Below are 19,815 nucleotides of genomic sequence, written 5' to 3' on the forward strand. Positions count from 1 at the left end.
AACAATAAACACAGCAATAACAAAAATGGCAAATCCCGGGGAACAGGAGACCTCTTTTCAGAGTTTTACCACAGTAATAGATTCAGATGTCCAGTTTTCAACAAACAGTGACAAGGCATACCAACAAATAGCAAAGTATGGCCCATTTAAAGGGAAAAAAACTGTCCTTGGAAAGGATCTGCTGGCAGGCAAACTAGACAAATACTTTTAAACAACTGTGTCAAAGATGCTCACGGAAGCCAAAGAATATGTGCAGAAAGTCAAGAGAATGATAATAGAACCAAATGCAAGGATCATAATGAGACAGACAATCTGAAAAACCAAAAAGAAATTCTGTAGCTGAAAAGTACAGTAACAAATGAAAAATTCAGAGTGATTCAAAGGCAGAAGTAGCAAATTTGAAGACAGAACAATGGAAATAACTAAGTCTGAGGAGCAAAAAGAGAAAAGATTGAAGTGAACAGAGCCTATGGGGCCCGCGGGACACCCATCAGGCTGACCAGTGCACATGTTGTGAGGTCTGTGAAGGAGAAGAGAAAAAAGGGGGCAGAGAGAATATTTGAAGATAATAATGACTGAAAATGCAACAAGTTTAATAAAAGATATGAATATAAACATCCAAGATGCACCGTGAACTCCAAGTAAGATGAACTCAGAGATCCACACCGAGACGCATTATAATTAAGCTTTCAGAAGACAGAGAAGATCTTTAAAGCAGCAGAGTAGGAGCAACTCATCACATACAAGTGGCCCCCATTAAAATTATCCACAGAGTTTTCATCAGAAACTGGAGGCCACAAAGCAGTGGGCCAGTATATTCAAACTGCTAAAAGAAAAACAATAAATTGGGTACCAGGAATCCTACAGCTGACAAAACTGTCCTTCAGTTAAGACAAGGTGAGGGCAAAATTAAGACATTCCCAGATAAACAAAAGCTGAGGAAATGTGCTGCCGCTAGACCTGCCCTGCAAGAAATGCTTAAGGGAGTCCTGCAGGGTGGAATGAAAGAATGGTAGACAACAGCTTGAAGCCAAACGAAGAATTCAAGATCTCAATAAAGGTAAATATATGGGCCATTGTAAAAGCTAGTATTGTAAGAATAGGTTGTAACTCCATTTTTTTGTTTTTTACAGGATTAAGAGACTAATGTATTTAAAAGAAGTATTTGTTTTTGAACACACAATGTACTAAGAGGTAATTTTGTGGTATCAGCAACCTAAAGGGGTGGGAACAGAGCTTTAAAGGAGAACTGTTTATGCTATTGAAGGTAAGCTGGTACAAATTCATATTAAAGTGTTACAACTTTAGGATGTTAAATGTAACCACCACAAAGAAAATCACTATAGAATTTACAGAAAAGGAAATGAGAAATGAATGTAAACTTTAGCTACAAGAAGCCAACTTAACATAAAAGAAGACAGTGATACAAGAAATGAGAGGCAAGAAGAGCTAAAAAGCTATAGGGCATATGGAAAAATATATGCCATATAGCAAAATAACAAGTCCTTATCAGTAATTACTTTAAATGTAAATGGATTAAATTCTCCTATCAAAAGACTGATAGAGTGGATAGAAACGTGATCAACCTACATGCTGTCTTCAAAGTACTCACTTTAGATCCAGAGATGAATAGGTGAAAGTGAAAGCATAGAAAAAGATATTCTGTGTAAATAGTCTCCAGAAGAGAGCAGTAATACCAAAGTAGACTAAATTTTTAAAATTACAAAAGACAAAGGACATTATATATTAATAAAAGCTTCAGTACAGTGAGAACATAAAACAATTAAAAACATTTACACACCTAATGACACACCATCAAGATTCATGAAGCAAAAACTAACAGAATTGAAGTGAGAAATAGCTCTTTAATTATAGTTGGAGATTTCAATACAGCACTTTCAATCAGACAGAAAAACCAGGAAATAGAGTATACAGTAAGCCAACTAGATCTCAGACATGAATATACAGAACACCCACCCAACTACAGCATGCACACTCTTCCCAGGTTTCCATGGGACATTTTTCTAGGTACAAATTCAGTCTCAGTAGATTTAATAAGATAGATAACATGCCAAGTATCTTTTCAGACCACAGGAGATGAAGTCAGAAATCAGTAACAAGTAAAACTGGAAAATTAACAAAATTATGTAAATTAACCAACACACTCCTAAACAATGAAAGAAGAACCAGGGGAGATTTTACAAAATACTTAGAGGACAATGAAAATGCCAAAACTTAAATGTGGCAAAAGCAGTGATAACGGAGATTTATAGCTATAAACGCTTACATTAAAAAACACGAAAGATCTCAAAATCAATGGCCTAACTTTATAAGTTCAGGCATTAGAAAAAAATCTAAACCCATAGCAAGTAGAGGGAAGACAATTTAACAAAAATTAGAGCAAAGCTAAAATTAGAGAACAGAAAAACAATGGAGAAAATCAAGAAACCGAAAAGTGTGTTTACATCAATAAAACCGACAAATCTTTAGTTAGGTATACTAAGAAAGATTGACATTACTAAAATCAGAAATGAAAATGGGAACATTTCTACTGGCTCTACAGAAATAAAAAGGATTATGAGAGAATAATAGGAACAATTATTTGTCAACATAAAAAACCTAGATGAAATGGACAAATTCCTAGAAACAAAACCTACCCAGATTTAATAAAAATAAGTAAAAATCTGAATAGACCTTTGACTAGTAAGGAGATTGAATCAGTACTTTAAAATCTTTCTCTGGACCTAGTGTCTTCTCTGGTGAATTCTGCCAAATATTTGAAGAATAACTACCAGTCCTCAAGCTTTTCCAAAAAATTGACGAGGTGGGAACACATTCTCATTCATTCTGTGAAGCCACCATTACTACCCCGATATCAAAGCCAAAGACACCACAAGCACAAAACACCAACATGCCTGAGGAGCAGTGATGCAGAAATCCTCAACAAAATACTGGCAACGTATTTAAAAGATTATACAACGTAAATACTAGCAGCGTCTTTAGAAGATTACACAGCATGACCTAGTGGGATTTATTTTTAGAATGCAAAGATATTTTGACATAAGAAAATTGATCATTGTAATACACACATAAACAGAATGAAAGCAAAAATCATGATCATCTCAATGTTGTTTTAAAAGCTTTTTTTTTTTTAATTAGGGATGGAGTCTTGCTCTGTCATCCAGGGTAGAGTACAGTGGCCTGATCATAGCTCATTGCAGCCTGAAACTCCTGGGCTCAAGCTCCTACCTTATGCTCCCAAGTAGCTGGAACTACAGGTGTGTGACACCATGCCAGGCTAATTTTTTGATTTGTTATCTTTTTGCACAGATAGGGTCTCTGTGTTACCCAGGCTGGTTTTGAACTCCTGGCTCAAGTGATCGTCCCACCTTGGCCCCCCAAAATGCTTGGATTACAGGTGTGAGCCACTATGTTCAGCTGTAATCATCACAAGTGATGTACAAAAAGTATTTTATAAAATTCAACATCCTGGCCGGGCGTGGTGGCTCAAGCCTGTAATCCCAGCACTTTGGGAGGCCGAGACGGGTGGATCACGAGGTCAGGAGATCGAGACCATCCTGGCTAACACGGTGAAACCCCATCACTACTAAAAAATACAAAAAACTAGCCGGGCGAGGTGTCAGGCGCCTGTAGTCCCAGCTACTCGGGAGGCTGAGGCAGGAGAATGGCGGGAACCCGGGAGGCGGAGCTTGCAGTGAGCTGAGATCCGGCCACTGCACTCCAGCCTGGGCGACAGAGCGAGACTCCATCTCAAAAAAAATAAATAAATAAATAAAAAATTCAACATCCTGTTATGGCAAAAGGAACAAACTAGGAATAGAAGGAAACTACTTCAATATAGTTAATGCCATATATGAAAAACTCAAAGAGAACAAACATCAAGGTGAAAGACTAAAAGCTTTTCCTGTGAGATAAGGACAAGGCAGAGATGCCCACCCTGGCCTTTTCTATTCAACATAGTACTGGAAGTTCTAGCGAAGCAGTTATATGAGAAAAATAAATACAAGGCATTTGTATTTGAAAGGAAGAAGTAAAACTGTCTCCATTTGTTGATGTGATCTTATATGCAGGAAATCTGAAAGAATCCACTAAAAAACAGAACTAATAAGCAAGGCTATAGGTTGTAAAGTAAATATGAAAGTCATTTAAGTTTCTGTACACTAACAATGAAAATCTGAAAAGGGAATTAAGAAAAAATCCCATTTACAATAGCATCAAAATAATGAAATACTTAGGAATTAACTTGGAGGACATGAAAGACCTACAGAATGAAAATGACAAGACATTGCTAAGAAGAATTAACAAATGGAAACGCACCCCATGGCTATGTATTGGAACACAGTATTGTTAAGATGTCAACACTACCCAACTTAATCTGTAGATTACATGCAATCCCTGTCAAAGTCCCAATGATTTGTTTTTCAGAAATAAATCTCATCCTAAAATTCATACAGAATTTCTCAAGTGACCTCAGATAGCCCCAACAATCTTGAAGAGCAAAGCTGGAGGACTCATACTTCTGGTTTCAAAACTACAAATCTATAATAATCAAAACAGAGCAGTATTGACATAAAGACCTACAGACTAAAGGAATAGAATAGAGAGCCCTGCCAAACACCCTCACATACTTGGTCAAGTGATTTTTTTGACAAGGGAGCCAAGACCATGCAATGGGGAAAGGGTGGTCTTTTCACAAATGGTATTGGGAAAACTGATTTTCCATGTGCAAAAAAAATGAACCTGAGATCTGAATGTGAGGCTTAAGACCGTCAAACTCTGAAGAAAACAAGAGTGGCCGAGCGCAGTGGCTCACTCCTGTAATCCCAGCACTTTGGGGGCCGAGGCAGGTGGATCACTTGAGGTCAGGAGTTTGAGACCAGCCTGGCCAACGTGCTTGAAGCCAAAGGAAGAAATCAAGATCTCAGTAAAGGTAAATATGTGGGCACCTATAAAAGCTAGTATTGTAAGAGGTGAGTATTGTCAAGCTAGTACTGTAAAAGCTAGGTGAAACTCCGTCTCTACTACAAATACAAAAAACTAGCCCAGTGAGATGGCGCGCACCTGTAATCCCAGCTACTCGGGAGGCTGAGGCAGGAGAATCGCTTGAATCCGGGAGGCAGAGGTTGCAGTGAGTTGAGATCGTGCCACTGCACTCCAGCCTGGGTGACAGAGCGTGACTCTGCCTCAAAAAACAAAAGAAGAAAACAGAGCAGAAGCTTCATGGCATTGGATTTGGCAGTGATTTTTTTGGATATGACACCAAAGGCACAGGGAAAAATAGACAATGTGGACTTTATGAAAATAGAAACCCTTCTTGCATCAGAAGACAGTGTCAACATAGAAAGATAATGCACAGAATGGGAGAAAATGTGCACAGCCCCTGTATCTGGTAGGTAATTAATATCCAGGATATATAGAGAACTCTTAAAACTCAACAACCAACCAAACTGATTTAAAAACAGGCAAGGGCTTGAATAGGCATTTCTCCAAAGAAAAGTCTATGAATGGCTTGTAAGAACATGAAAGGGGCTCAATGTCACTATCATGAAGGCAACATAGATTAACCTATAAAATAGAAAATAAACATTGGCGAGGATGTGGAGAAGGCAGAGAGCCCTGTTACACTGTTGGTGGGGGTGTAAAGAGCCACAGCCACTATGGAAAACCAAATGTCTGTTCTTCACAGAATTAAAAACAGAATTACCCTATGCCCGGCAATTCCGCTTAGGGTATATACCCAGAGACATTTGTACACCCACGTCTACACGTACCACTATTTAGGATAGCTGAACAGCAGAGGCACCCAAAGTGTCCATCCATGGATGAGTGGACAAGCAAAGTGTGGTTTGTACAGACAGCGAAATCTTAAATCTTTGGAAGGAAATCCTGTCATGCTACAACATGGATGCCCCTTGAGGACGTTATACTATGTGAAATATGCCAGTCATAAAATACTTATATGAGGTACTTAGAGTCTTTGAATCATAGAGACAGGAAGTTGAACGGTTGCCAGGAGCTGAGGGAGGGGGTGGGGAATAAGTGTTGAATGGGACCGACCTTCTCTTTGGAAGGATGGAGAGGCCTGGAGGTGGATGGCAGTGGTGGCTGCAGGACCCTGTGAATGTGCCCAACACCACCAAACTGTGCATTAAAAGTGGTTAAGATGGTAAATTTTATGTTATGTGTATTTTGCCACAAAAAAAATTGGAAAGACATAGAAGGTATGAAGGAGAGCTAAGTGTTTTGAGTTGGCTAAATCACTGAAAATTCCAATAAAAGACTAGTTTTAGAAGAGTCATTTTTTCCTAATCTTGAATTACATTAAGCATCTCAAGGGTTGTGGAACTTAATAAAACAGCGGGCAGTCGTGCCTCAGAGCGCTCCGTCTGGGTGCATGTGCAGCCAGCACCTGCTGGTGCACCGTGGCTTCCCGTGGCGAGCTTCCTGTGCCTGTGGTTCCCTCCAAGCCTTGGGGCTGAAACTAGGACTGGTGATTCTGAAGGGTGGCGCGGGAGCAGCCCCCGGCTTCATCAGGAAGGGGCTCTGATCGGGCACAGGGGTGCCCTGTGGGTGGGATTGCTGGAGCCCAGGAGTTCAAGGCCAGCCTGGGCAGCATAGAGAGACCCTGCCTCTAAAGAAAGAAGGGGGCTTTGGTGTCCACGGAGAGTCTGGGGAGGGAGGTGGAGGCTAGGGTTCTGTGAGGGCCTGGAGATGGGGGCTCTGGTTGGCCCTGGGACACGTGGCAGGCGTGTTGGGTTCCAGCTGGGTGGACTTTGACAGTCGGGTGGGATGAACTCTCATGGCCCCACCGTCACTTTGAGGTGGTGTCACCTCTGACCTTCAGCATGGCATGACCTTACTGAGGTGACCCAGGTGTCCCACATATTAGCCTGAGTGTTGGTATTGGGAAAACTGATTTTCCATGTGCCAAAAAATGAACCTGAGATCTGAATGTGAGGCTTAAGACCGTCGAGGGCTGCGTTCATTGGAATATTCTGGTGTCACCGCCCACTTCGTTTCTGTGCCTGGCAGCGCTGTTTTACTCCTGGTTGGGAGCATGACCGCCTCCCGGTTCAGCTTCCTCCCGTGTCCCCAGTGAGCGGGGCGGCTGTCCTCGAGGACCCCGGGCTCGCAGACAACCTTGCTGGCACGGCCGCCCTTTCCCGCACTGCCTCGGGTCAGTCAAGGACTTGTCTTCTGCCTTCCGGGTTCCTGAAAGAGCGCTCCACTGACTTCTCAAAGGCAAAATTAAAACTCAGATTAAGTCTTTGGCGCGTAGCCCCTAATTTCCTTCCCTCTCTGTGAATCTTCACTGCCCAGCATAATGGAGCGTCCTGGGCTCAGGACCTGATTCCACAAGCTCCCACGCCTCCTGCAGGTACCTCGTCTTCCGCACTGGTGTTGCGCCACCGGCCACCGCCGCCCTGGGCCTCAGTCGTCCCGCCCTGCGCCTCAGACGTCCCGCCCTGAGCCTCAGACGTCCCGCCCTCCGCCTCAGACGCCCCGCCCTGCGCCTCAGTCGTCCCACCCTGCGCCTCAGACGTCCCGCCCTCCGCCTCAAACGTCCCCGCATCCGCCTCAGACGTCCCGCCCTGCGCCTCAGACGTCCCGCCCTGCGCCTCAGTCGTCCCGCCCTCCGCCTCAGACGTCCCGCCCTCCGCCTCAGACGTCCAGCCGCAGCTGTGCTTCCACCTTGTCTCCAGCTTGAGGGGCAGCCAGCGGCGTCAGCTGCACACAAGCCCCTCCCTCCAAGAAGCACAGACTGTGAGTGTGGCCACGTGTCCCATGAGGTAAACTCACGTCTGTGCCGAGACCTTTGCCAGCAGTTTTTACCGATGGAGTAAGCAGTGGAGATGCTGGGTACAGCGCCTTCCGTCCGTAAATTGATTTCGTTAACCTTACAACGTATCTGCAAGGTTTGTAATCTTTCTTCAGACACCGTTTTTCGTGGATTTTGTATCTACTGGGGGTCGATAGATTTCCACGTGTCAGTCGCTGTGCTTGGGGCCCTTTGGGCACTAACAGCCACGCTACTGAGCGTGTGGAACTGGGACCCAGGCCACACATCGCCGTCTGGGTGAGCAGCCCGTGGCCTTCAGTGGTGGAACTTGGACCCAGGGTGCACACTGCCGTCTGGGTGAGAAGCCCGTGGCCTTCAGTGGTGGAACTGGGACCCAGGCCGCACACCGTCGTCTGGGTGAGAAGCCCGTGGCCTTCGGTGGTGGAACTGGGGCCCAGGCCGCACAACACCACTTGGGTGAGCAACCGTGGCCTTCAGTGGTGAAACTAGGTCCCAGGCCTCACACCGCCGTCTGGGTGAGCAGCCCGTGGCCTTCAGCAAGAGCAGGTTTGCTTGTTTGGGAGAATGTTCTCATTTCAGTTTTCTGAAAGGGTTAGAGTTGCTAACTGGAAGAGAGACTTGTTCTTGGTGAACGAGAAGTGTGTTTGTAACTAATTGGGTTTTAAACTCCATCAGGTTGACAACACCCTCACTCCCCACTGTTTGCCTCCCGGAGCTGTGAGCATCCTTAGGTGACAAACCCACACCAACATGGTTTTTGTAATTTCCCTGACTTGCAATTGAGACTTTTAGAATGAGATTTTTAAGGAAGTGTTTGGTTTAATTTTTCTCCCATATCAGGAAACACATGATTTTTTTTTCATACAATAAGAGTAACTTTAATGTATTTTATGTTTACAACATAGGAATTGCAATTTTAAAAGCAAGAATTCAGAATGTCATTAGTGTAAGCCGTGTTTCATATCAGTGCATTAATAGTTGTTATATTAATGTGGGCAGTTCATATTGAAGTGTAGAAAAATAAATTATAATAAGAAAGTGATGGCTACACAGGAGAAGATGAATTGTTTTTACAACCTGGTAAATTAGAGTTGCTGCCTTGGCGTTCCCATGTTAGCTGGACATTCTTATAGCAGCAAATTCCATTTAAAAACTGTAAGAATTCAAGAAGGAAGAACTGATACTCGCGAGCAGGCCCTTCACTGTGGGCACTTCTCTGGAGTTCCCACACTGACAACACTGTTGCTGCTCTAAACCACTTTGGGTATGATTTGGCAGGGAGCTGAGGGGCAAGGGAAGCCCAACCATGAGGGCGTCCATGAGCGACACCGCAGGCTGTGCCCAGGACCCCTGCGCAAACCGTTTCACTTCTCAATCTTGAGTTTGAACTCCACTTTCCCTTCATACGGGTCATGAGGATTGTCGAAGGTCACGTGCTCTGCCATGACCTTGCACACAATGGCGACCTCAGCGTTCCAGGGGACATTGAGGAGCTTCGCGGCCACCAGAGGGTTGCTGTAGTGAGGCTGAAGTGGGAGTGAGGAAAGGACAGGTGTTTCAAAAATCTCTGAAGTTAAGGAGAGAAAACTAAGCAAGGGAAGTGTCAACAGTCAGGTTGGTGCAGAGGAGCAGCTCGTTTGTGTAAGACTGGTCGTGACCGAATGCATGCCCTGGAATTTGCTGAGATAACATCCCCTCATGTAAGAATGGAGAGCAACGGTCTTTAGGGGACAGACAATACCAGGAGTAAATTCAGCTACAAACTCTTATGATGATGAACATAAAAATGAAACAGGAAAAGCACGTGACGTGGAGGAAAGTCTCTGAAGTGGATATGCAGTTGTTTTAGAGGATCTGGGAAGTAGAAAAATTAGGCTGGGCGCAGTGGCTCATGCCTGTAATCCTAGCACTTTGGGAGGCTGAGGCAGGCTGAGTGCTTCAGCCCAGGAGTTCAAGACCACCCTGGGCAACATACTGAGACCCTTTTCTCTACAAAAAATACAAAAATTAGCTGGGCATGGTGTTGTGTGCCTGTGGTCCCAGCTACTCCAGAGGCTGAGGCAGGAGGATCACTTGAGCCCAGGAGGTTGAGGCTGTAGTGAGCTAAGATTGCACCACTGCAATCCACCCTGGATGACAGAGCAAGATTCTGTCTCCAAAAAAAAAAAAAAAAAGGTGGAACAGTTAGAGTTGTATTTTCATGTTGTATGAAAGGAATGTTTCCAAGTAGATACAAGAACCTGGGCTTGGGAAACACGCAGACTGTTCACTTTTGTTTCATTTTTATACATGAAGGTGCTTATTGCTTTCCTTTGGCCAAGTGTGAGAGGACTCAATAGCTGTGGTGAGGGAAGTGTGAAAGGAAGGAACCTACCTGGGCTTTTTTCCCGTAATAAGGGAAGTAGTGCAGACTGAAGGTGCCGTTGGGAGGGTAGTACTCGACCTGCAGCGGCTGGCCGAGCTCGCGGGGCTGGTCCTGGGGAGGAGAGGCCACTGTCTGAGTCTGGTGGGAGCTGGTGTGTGCCCACGTCTGTGTGTTGCATTTGTGTGCATGTGTGCACATGTGCACTGTGTAGGTGCTTGCATAAATGCTTTATTGCATAATTAGCATAAATCAGATGCAATCTTTATACTCAGTGTTGAGATCTCAGCAAGGATATGATTTGTTAGCATGCAAAATGCCCAGTGACCCCTCAATGTGTGCTTCTAACAACTTGAAGTGTTGGAAGGATGATGTAGGTGGGTGAAGCTGGGAGTCTGCTTGCTTGTCCACACTCGAGGATGGCCACTGTTCAGTGGCATGTGCTGCTTTGCCACAACTGGGTTACAAGTTGGTGTGAGAGGGACAAGTGAACACATGTTTTTGTGAGATTGGGGCCCCCTCATTTCAGAAGCAGAGACTTGCTCAGTGGGTAGCTCAGGGTCATCAACAAACAGCTGAAGGGTGCTTTGGATCTGTTAGAATCTCAGGAGCCACGGTGTGGCCCAAATAAATTGAAAAAGGAAAAGCAAACCCCCGTAGCCCACACGGAAAGTGGAGGCTTCGAGGGAAGTGAGGTTCCCTCAGACACCTGAGTGGGAAGGCTCCACGCAGTAATGGAACCATGCTGTGAAACCTTTGCCTTTGGGTGTAATGGTGGAAGCAAACCTTAGAAAACATTTAATTTAAAAAATTTAGTTTTAAAAAATGTTGACTTAAAAAGCGGAATTAGCCTGAGATCAATGCCAACTCTTAGCAGTCTGTATACTAAACACAAACAACTGTAGCTGCTGGCAAGCTGGAATATTTTTGTAAAGAAGCACATAAAAAGAACAGAACTGGTAGATGTACATTGGTCTTTCCACATGGCCACCAAGCATTTTGAAACGTGCTGGTGATATGCTACTCAGATGCGTTTGGAAGCAAAATGATGAGAAAACAGCATCGTGTTTCCCTTGCTGGGTTTTTAACCCCCATGGTGGAACTCGCTGTGCTGATGGTTCGGTGGTGTTTACATCTGGCTTACGGGGCCGAGGCCTACATTCCTGGAGAGAACCAGGCCGGCCATGCCCAGCGTGAACCAGCACGACCCTGACAAGCTCCTTTCCTGGGGCAGCCCTGCCCACCGTGCGGCCATACTCACCAGGAAGGCGCAGTCCACTCTGGGGGCCGAGCCGTTGCTGGGGAGGAACTTGACAATCTAGAAGGGAAAAGCTTGAGTGTGTCTGCTCCCCACCCCCACCACCATGTGAGGTGCAGCGGCACCCACCCGTGGAGCTGGGACCTGGCCAGCCCCAGCCTGGGCTTTCTGACCAGGACTGAGAAGGACCCTTGGTCTGGTTTGCGGCTTCCCTTGGAGGAATCCCCATAGGTGTCACTAACTCATCACTTGGAGCCACAGCCCTCCCCCAACCCACCCATTAGCAGGCCGCTTGGCCCAGGCTTCAGGAGGTGGCTGGCAGGTGGCAGAGCTGGGGCGGGGTGGTCTTAGCTCTCGAACTGTGTCCAGGTCTGCGGTGGAGTGCTGAAACAGAACACGGGCCGGCCTGCCTCGCAGCAGGGCTGGGTCCGCCCACTGCTCTGCACAGCCATTCTGGAAAACTCTTTCTGGTCCACCCGTGCCTTCAGCCCCCTTCCTCACACCTCTTCCCTGGGCTTCTCCAGCCCCAGCCATCCCCTGCTGTGCTCCAAGGGTGGCAGCTGCCATGAGACGGGCACAGTGGCCACCACGCCCTGCTGGGACCCCCGTCACAGCCCCTCCATGCCAGCAGTGCTGAGACCCTGGCTGACAGAGGGACCCGTGAGGTGTGGAGGGCACAAGTGTACAGCCTGTTAAGTGGGAAACGAACAGCACAGCTGCCCGGAGGCCTAGCACAGAGCTGCTGATTGGTCCATGGAGCGGTGGCCCCAAGCCCTCTGCCTGGCCAGGATCTGCCCTGCTCAAGCCTGGCTCAGGGGTCACCTCCCCATACCCCTCGAGGGGCCCCTGGTCCCATGTTGGAAGCCTCTGCTTTAGAAGGTGCTAAACCCCTCCCAGTCCTGACTCCAGAACTTGAGACCCATTTACCTGGCCCTGGCATCTCTGGCTGCCCTGAAGGGGGCCCTGGCCTCACAGAGACCCCTGTTCACGTGTTTCCACGTGTTTTAGAGGACCAGCTATGTGCTGGTGTCTGACGAGTGGTTTTAAATTTGTGTCTAAGAGCCAAACGGGACAGGTGTGTGCCAAACCAAGGTACAGGGTGGTGAGGCCAGAGTCCTTGTCCCCGCTTGGGCAAGCCCCGGTCGGGACACATGTGCTCCTTGTGGTGGGGATGAGTGAGAGGCCCTGACCGCACTGTTGTAGTGGCGCCGGAAGGAGACCCTCGGTACTCACCCTGTTCATTTTAATAATAAAACACGGCTTTCCTTCTTCAAAGCCGAAGTTGGGATCCGCCAGGCCTGAGCAGTTCTGCAGCATATCTGCCATGAACTTGCAGGAGAACTTGGTGTGGTTGGGAGCGGAGAAACTCTCCTGGAAGAAGTACTGCTCGGAGGTGCAGTTGATGCTGTCCTCCTGGGCTGCTGGAGAGTAGCCTGCGGATGGATGCACCTGCCAGCCCTGTCCTGCTCTGGCCCTGATGCCCGGCTGCCCCCCGGGAAGGCCTTGAGCCCTGAGTGCCAGTTTCTTATAAAAAAAGTCGCAGCTGTGGAGATGTTTCACACTTTACCTGCTAGGAAGGTGTGGAGAGTCTGTGTGAGGTCTGCCCAGGTTCTGTTATCAGAGACGTTGTAGACAATTTCCAGGCCTTTCTCCCCGTAAATATCCGGCCTTAAGGTTACCCCTGGAGAGAGAGACCTTTGTGTTTAGTGTCTCCAAATGCTCACCACTTTTAAGCCATCAGTTCTGAAGTGGCTGAGGATACGCCCGAGGCTGTGGCCCAACCCTGGAGCCTCCTCGGAGTAAACTTGTCTGCAGCACAGGAAGGAAGGACCCCCAGGACAGCACGGTTAGAATGTGGCCCGGGGCCCTCCTGGGAGTTGCCCCGGCTCTGCCTGGGGTGTGAGAGGCCCTGAAACCTGGCTGGCTGCTGTGGTGGGGTTGGCGGGGGGTGGTGGCTGGCTCTCTCCACTGGGTGCCTGCTCTGTTAGGTGATGACTAATCCAGAGGCTGCAGCTGGGTTTCTATGTAAAATTGTATTTGAACACACATTAGAAAAGTCTTCACTGGTTTTGGTTAAGAACAAAAGTGGTCTAACAACGTGTTAATTGTAAAACTGAATATCAGGATGCACACAGCGGGGAGTTAAACCCAGAACCGTCGACTTTCCCAACATGAACTGTCAAATGTGCGTCCTTTACACACTCTCCTGTTTCTGTGGAAACACAGAAGATGCAGAAACGTGTGTTTGCTTCAGGTCCTTAGGACCAGCCCACCATCCACACGCCACTCGCTTCCCAGTGGCCACGCACGCTACACACTTCCACTTCCCATGCGATTGGGAACCTCTTTTTCTGTCATTTTGCGTCAACTCACCTCATTCTTTCCATAAATGCGGTTTCATTGTGTGAAGCCTGCAGTTTGCTTAGCCGATCCCCTGTGGATGCTGCTGGCTTTATATTTGAGGCTAGGTGTTGCTGTTTTGTGGATGTTGTTAGAATAACATCTATACATGGTTTAAAACAAAAGCCTTCAGCAGGGTCTAAGGGAAAAGGAGGTTCTGCACTTGCTCTGCACACTGACGGGGACGTCTGTCCTGTGGCCTCTGACAACTCGGATGCCTATTCCTCTGTTTTTGCACCCTGCTGATGTGTAGGTGACCAGCGGGCTCTTTTCTGCTGGTCTCCCAGGTGTGCGCCTTGGAAACCGTTTCCTGTACATCCTTGCAGAAACATTCCATGTGCATATCCGAGCGTAGGAAGTAAGTGGATGGAAAAACTTGTCTCTATAACAAAACCCTTCTGTTTCATAATTAAAACTAAAGCCAAAGTCAGATTTTATAATTTGGGGTCATTTTCCTCATGGAAAGAAACTAAGGGGCCACTTAGGCCTTGGGGCTGCTCTTAAAGCTAGTTCGGGGGCTGGGGGCCGCCCTCGGGGGCACCTGCTGGGGTGTGTGGCTCACCCTGGGGCTGCCGGGCTGGCCTCTCTGGGCTTCATTTCTGGGAAAGGCACGGGTCCCCCTGGGCATCTCCAGAGCCCAGGAGGCAGCAGCCTAGCCCGTCACATGGCATGGGGGCAGCATCTCCGGCACTTACCTGGTGACCGTAGCTGGTCTTGGTAGTCGGGCGTGTACGGGTCAACCGTCTGCATCAGCACGTAGAGGCACAGGGCGAAGAGCCCAGTCATCACCACGTAGAAGGCCACGTAGTACAGGCTGATCCACACTGCGACACAAGGCAGGCACAAAATTTACCATGTCGGCCATTTTAACACGCACAATTCGATGGCCTTGAGCGCGTCCATGATGTAGCGTGACCATCTTCCCTACCTAGTTCCAGAACATTCTCTTCCCCTAAAACAGAAACCCCGTCCCCACCGTCGCTGCACTCCCCTCCCAGCCCTGCACCACCGGCCACGTTCTGCCTCTGCGTTTGCCTGTCTCGATGTCCACGTAGGCAGAATCCTGCGACCCGAGGCCCTTGCACCCAGCTGACTTCACTCCAGCTGCTGTTCGAGATGTGTCCAAGGCTGCGCCACCATCCCAGCTCCAGCAGGAGCCAAGGGCCCTCTGAGAGGGGAGTTCTGGTTCTCCCCATCACAGAAAGGGAAACTGAGGCAGAGAGGTGAGGTCCTGCCCATGGTGACCTGTAGTGTGGCCTGGAAGCGCATGGCCGGCCCTGCTTCCACAAGGACATCAGGAAGAGGAAGGGAGGCCCTGGAGATGGCTCTTTTCAGAAGCAGGGTATCCACGGGCACTGGCCACTCAGGGTGTGGCTTCATCTCATCTGCTTCTGAGACCCTCCTGTGAGCTTCCCCTCAGAATCAGAGCCTAACGGAGGTCACCGTCCACGCGGCCATGGGCGGCTCCTGGACACAGGCGGCTCCTGGATGCTGTCTTGTCTCTGTAAATTCGCCTGTGTGGATCGCCGCAGGCATTTGCACAGAGACACCGCCAGGAAGAGGACGGCTGTGTGTTTGCCACGGCTTTTCTCTTTCTGGGAAGAGTCTGTAATGAACTGGGCCTCCTCCTCCTCTCCGGTGATGTGACATGGATTCTGCTTAGTGAGCTGTTCTCCAGTGACCCAAAACACAACCAAAGAGCGGGACCAAGTCAGAGAGAAGCAAGGGAGCGTGGGGCCAAGAGGCCGGAGCTCTGAGCTGTGATGAGAGGCTGTGGCCTGCGGACCGTGTGTCCTTTTCTGGGGGGGCCCCTCCTGTGAGCTGAGACAGCGCAGGTCTCTGAGCCAGGTCCCTTCAGCACCGGCTGGGCTCAGGGCTGGGTCTTGCTCACCTGGCATCCACTTTGAGTCCCTCCTTTCCCTGCCGGGCGTCCCTGGTAGCAGCATTCTCGTGTGGCGGGGGCCTGTGGCCACCAGCAGCTTGGCTTCAGTCTCCAGTTTCGGGTTTCCAGCTTCAGCAACGTGGGACCAGTGGTGGTGGAGAGGGTTCTGTTCTCTCACTGGATCATGCCTGTCACCTCCCTGGTGCTGGCCCTGCAGGTCTCTGCCTCAGTGTTCTCAGGTCACTCCTGCTGTGGCTTCTATTTGACTTGGCCGCCTGCCCCCCAGGGACCTACGCCGTGAAGGCAGAGGTCTCCGTTTCCCCGCTGCGGGTCCTGTGGGTCTACCCTGGGGCCTGTGGTGCACAGTGGAGACGTGGGCGGTGCGTGTCTCCCCAGTGGCTGCCTACCCGCTTCATGGCGATTCTCAGCTCCACCAGGTGGCTCAGCCCTGCCTCCCAGCTAGGAGCCCGAGGTTGGCCAGGCTGGGCCCAGGCTCAAGTGGGCTGTGCGTCCTGGACTTCCTGGGCCCCCGCTTGCACCACGGTGTTCAGGGCACACTGCAGTGCACAGGGGAGGGGTTGGGAGGTGAGAGTCCCATTCCCACCAGCTCCCGGGGCCGGCCAGATGCTGCTCACTCTGCTTCTCTCACACCTGCACCTGTCCTCCCATTAGTAAACATAACGTGTCCTATTCCTTTTGTTTTTGTCATTTCACTTGAATTGTGTTTTCCCGGGGCCCTAAGACTTTCTTATACTTAAACAGAGGCCACGTCTACCAACCGGGCAGTGAGACCATTCCGGAAGGTTCTCTGTGGTCCTGCAGCCAGGAGGCGGCACGTGGGAGTCTTAGCATCTAGAATGGCTCAGAAGATGGGGCTTCCAAGGGCCTGGCCGGCAGCCCCCGGCCCAGTCCCCACCCTCAGCTCCCTCCCCAACCTGGTCTCCTGCTCTGCTGCCCCGCCTGGCCCAGGAGGCCCTTCCGCCTCCACCCCCGCCCCCGGTCCCTTCGTCTTCAAGAACGGGGTATTTGTTCTACTTCAAATGCACTGTGGCTCCAGTGGGCTCTGGTGCCCCTTGATACTGCGGAGCCTCCAGCGAGGGCCGCGGCCTTCACCAGCACTGCGGTGAGTGTGAGGGGCTTGGCAGTGTGTCGCGGGTGTTCCTGCTACCTCTCAGCTACACGTACAGGTGGGACAGGCCTGGGGCTCTGCATTCCCACCTCGGCGCTGGGACCCCCAGAGCCAGGTACCATGGGGACTGAGGAGGGCCCAACCTTCCCTGGGAGCCAGGGCCAGCACCTGGCCAGACAGTGCAGCTGCATCTGAGGCTCAGGGGTCACCGGGGGAGGTGGGAGCGGGCAGGTGCTTCCTCCAGACTCTCCCGTGAGGGGTGAGGGCATTTCCCGGAACGGGTGTGGTAGTCCTGATGTAGAGGCAGATGCTTCCACCGCCTGTGTGGCCTTGGAGGCCCAGGCATCTGCTTTCCTCCCAGGAGGGCCAGGCCGCCCGCACCTCTGCGTAGCCACAGGGACAGGACCCTGCAGGGCGGACCTCACACAAGGCACAGGTGCTACAGGCTGAGGCAGGCCTGGTTTACTCCCCACCTCCGCATCTGGACGCCAGCAGGTGTCCCAGAAAGAGGGGCTGGCAGCTGCATCTTGGCAGAGCCCCGTATTCAGGTTATTGAGTGAATCTGTGTGACCAAGGAATCGCCATGACCACCTTTCACATTCTTTTAAAAATGATTCACTGGAAACATACTTTTAAAATGCTGTTGTCAGGCATATGGCTGGAATTTGGGGCCAGTCTGTGGATGCCCTCCACTGGCGTTCTGCAGTCGGGGCTCCAGGTCAACTCAGCCTTCAGGATGCTCTGGGGACCCTCACTTTCCCTGGGAGGCCAGTGAGGCCCTGGCCAAAGCCCATCCATGCCATCCGGGCAGCATCTGGGTCTCACTGTCAGGGGCCCTCTGCTCCCCTCCTCCTGAGCTCACCTGGAGGCCACGTTCTCAGAGCAGCCCCCTCCATGCACCCAACCGGCCCACCCCCTTCACGTACCCCACCGGGACAGGGTGCGGCCCAGCATCTGCCCCGTGTCCGGATTCCAGCAGTAGTGCTGGAACTCCTCCATGCGCTGTCCGCACGTCTTCTTCTCCTGCAGCGCCGCCATCGTCCCTGGCCTGGGAGCCTCCCGCCTGCTCCTTGCACCCCCTACGCCCTGACTGAGACCAGACACCCGCCTCGGCTTTATAGTTTCCTCTGCCAGAGGTCAAAGGCATGGCAGGCGAAGGATTCCAGGGAGAGTCCAGGGCCGAGTTATCAGCGCTGGCCATCGCCTCACCAAACACCAGGGGCCCAGTGCAGCCCGGCTATTGCCCCTGGGGTGGGCCAGGCCTGCGTTCCTCACCCCGCTGCTCTTGGGACGCCCTTGGCTTCAGCTTTGTCTGCTCTGATTGCAGTGAGGGCACGTTCCCGGGTGAGCAGCACTCACAGGCCCTGCCCCTTCCCTCCTCTCCTTCAGGAGAGAGATCGAGGTCAAAGCAGAGCCGGCCTGAACCCACTGTGTCCACGACCTTGGGCTGAGCCTGCTGGGGCTGCATCCCTGGCCTGGGAGGGTGTGAGGCAGGCGAGTGAGGGGTGATCGGCTCCCTGGGTCCCCAGCTGCGGCCGGCCCGATTCTGGGTCGCCCAGTGGAAGGGTGAGCCTGGCAGCTGGAGCTGGGTCAGCAGGGAACACAGGGGTCCCCGGGGGCTCCTCTGTCTCCCAGATTCACTCAGAGCAGCAATATCCTCTTAGATCCCCAGAGGGCAGTGGCATGGAGGGCCCTTTAGGATTTTTTGTCTCTATGGAGGAATTCATAAATATAAGCCCTTAAATCTAGAGGACCCTGAAATGAAGTGCACAGGAGCCCTGAGCATCTGCTGAACACAGATTCAGCCCAGCGAGTCCTGGGGGCCCCACACTGCATTTCTAACAGTGCTGGTGGGAGGGAGTAAGGCAAGGTCCAGGTGGGGAGTGCTCAGCCTAGGCAGCACCTCGGGGTCACCGGGGGGTCTGGGCAGTGCATTGGGGTCACAGGGCCGGGGCAGGGACCGTGAAGTCATTACTGCCCACTTCCGCCTGGAGATTCTGCCTGAGCCCCTCGCCCATGGGGCCGAGCACCAGGACATGGAGGGCTCCCAGGCAGTCTTGTTGTGCGGGGCACTACAGAATCCCGGCTTGGAGGCTTCGCTGTTGGAGACGGGGGTCCTGGATGTCGGATGCCATTGCTGCCTGCTGGCTGCAGCGCCCATCTCTGCAGGGGGTGACGGGAATGCAGGGCAAATGGAATGTGCTCAGGGGCCTTCTGACAAATATGAATCGAAGTCAACTGAAATGATGAGCCCTGTGCGTCCAGAATTACATGCAGAGTTTCCCACACTGTCACCTCTAGGCCGTCCCTCTCAGGGACCCGTGTAACCAAATTCATTTCTTAGAAGAAAGAAAAACCCTGAAGGCATTATGCTGCTTTAATTTTTTAGGATAATTTAGAGTTTGCAAAATAATTGCCCTAAAATTCAAATGGAATGACATCATTTTAACCTGGATTCGTATAATTTCTTTTCTTTTTTTTAATTTCTAATTTTTATTTCTTTTATTTTTTTGTAAAGATGGGGTCTCCCTATGTTGCCCAGACTGGTTAGAACTCCTGAGTTCAAGGGATCCTCCCAAAGTGTTAGGATTACAGGTGTGAGTCACTGCACCCAGCCATAATTTCTTAATGGACCCATCCTACGCATTTTCTTTAACATTGTACTCATTTCTGACTTTGGAATGTTAGGGCAATAAAAACACAGAGTCTGGCAGTAGGCCACAGTCTAATCATTCACAGCCTGTGGCCCTGGGACCCCAGAGTGCCAGGGGTCTGACAACACCGGTATGCAGCAGCTGTTGTCTGTGAAGTATATAGATGCTCTTGAAATGAACAAAGTATGAATTCTTTCTAAGCATCTTTGAATTTAGTCTTCCTAATGTAGTCTCTGAATTTCCAGAAGCAGGTACATGTGCTGAACTGTACACGTTATCAGAATGACCTTCTTCTGGACACATGCGTG

At 50.0% G+C, this 19,815-nt stretch overlaps 1 protein-coding gene across 1 annotated transcript; it reads right to left on the reverse strand.

The window, feature by feature from the left end:
- Window positions 1-8,621: 8,621 nt before the first annotated feature.
- Window positions 8,622-18,178, reverse strand: ATP4B (ATPase H+/K+ transporting subunit beta). Its single transcript, XM_001088163.5, has 7 exons — window positions 17,780-18,178; window positions 14,538-14,666; window positions 13,010-13,123; window positions 12,676-12,875; window positions 11,446-11,502; window positions 10,197-10,298; window positions 8,622-9,348 (listed from the first exon to the last, which is right to left on the reverse strand). Exons 1-7 carry the CDS (start codon window positions 17,889-17,891, stop codon window positions 9,187-9,189), a joined length of 876 nt encoding a protein of 291 aa, XP_001088163.2. The 5' UTR covers window positions 17,892-18,178; the 3' UTR covers window positions 8,622-9,186.
- Window positions 18,179-19,815: the final 1,637 nt, after the last annotated feature.

The sequence above is a fragment of the Macaca mulatta genome, chromosome 17 (assembly GCF_049350105.2).
Source record: "Macaca mulatta isolate MMU2019108-1 chromosome 17, T2T-MMU8v2.0, whole genome shotgun sequence".
Taxonomy (NCBI): Eukaryota; Metazoa; Chordata; class Mammalia; order Primates; family Cercopithecidae; genus Macaca; species Macaca mulatta.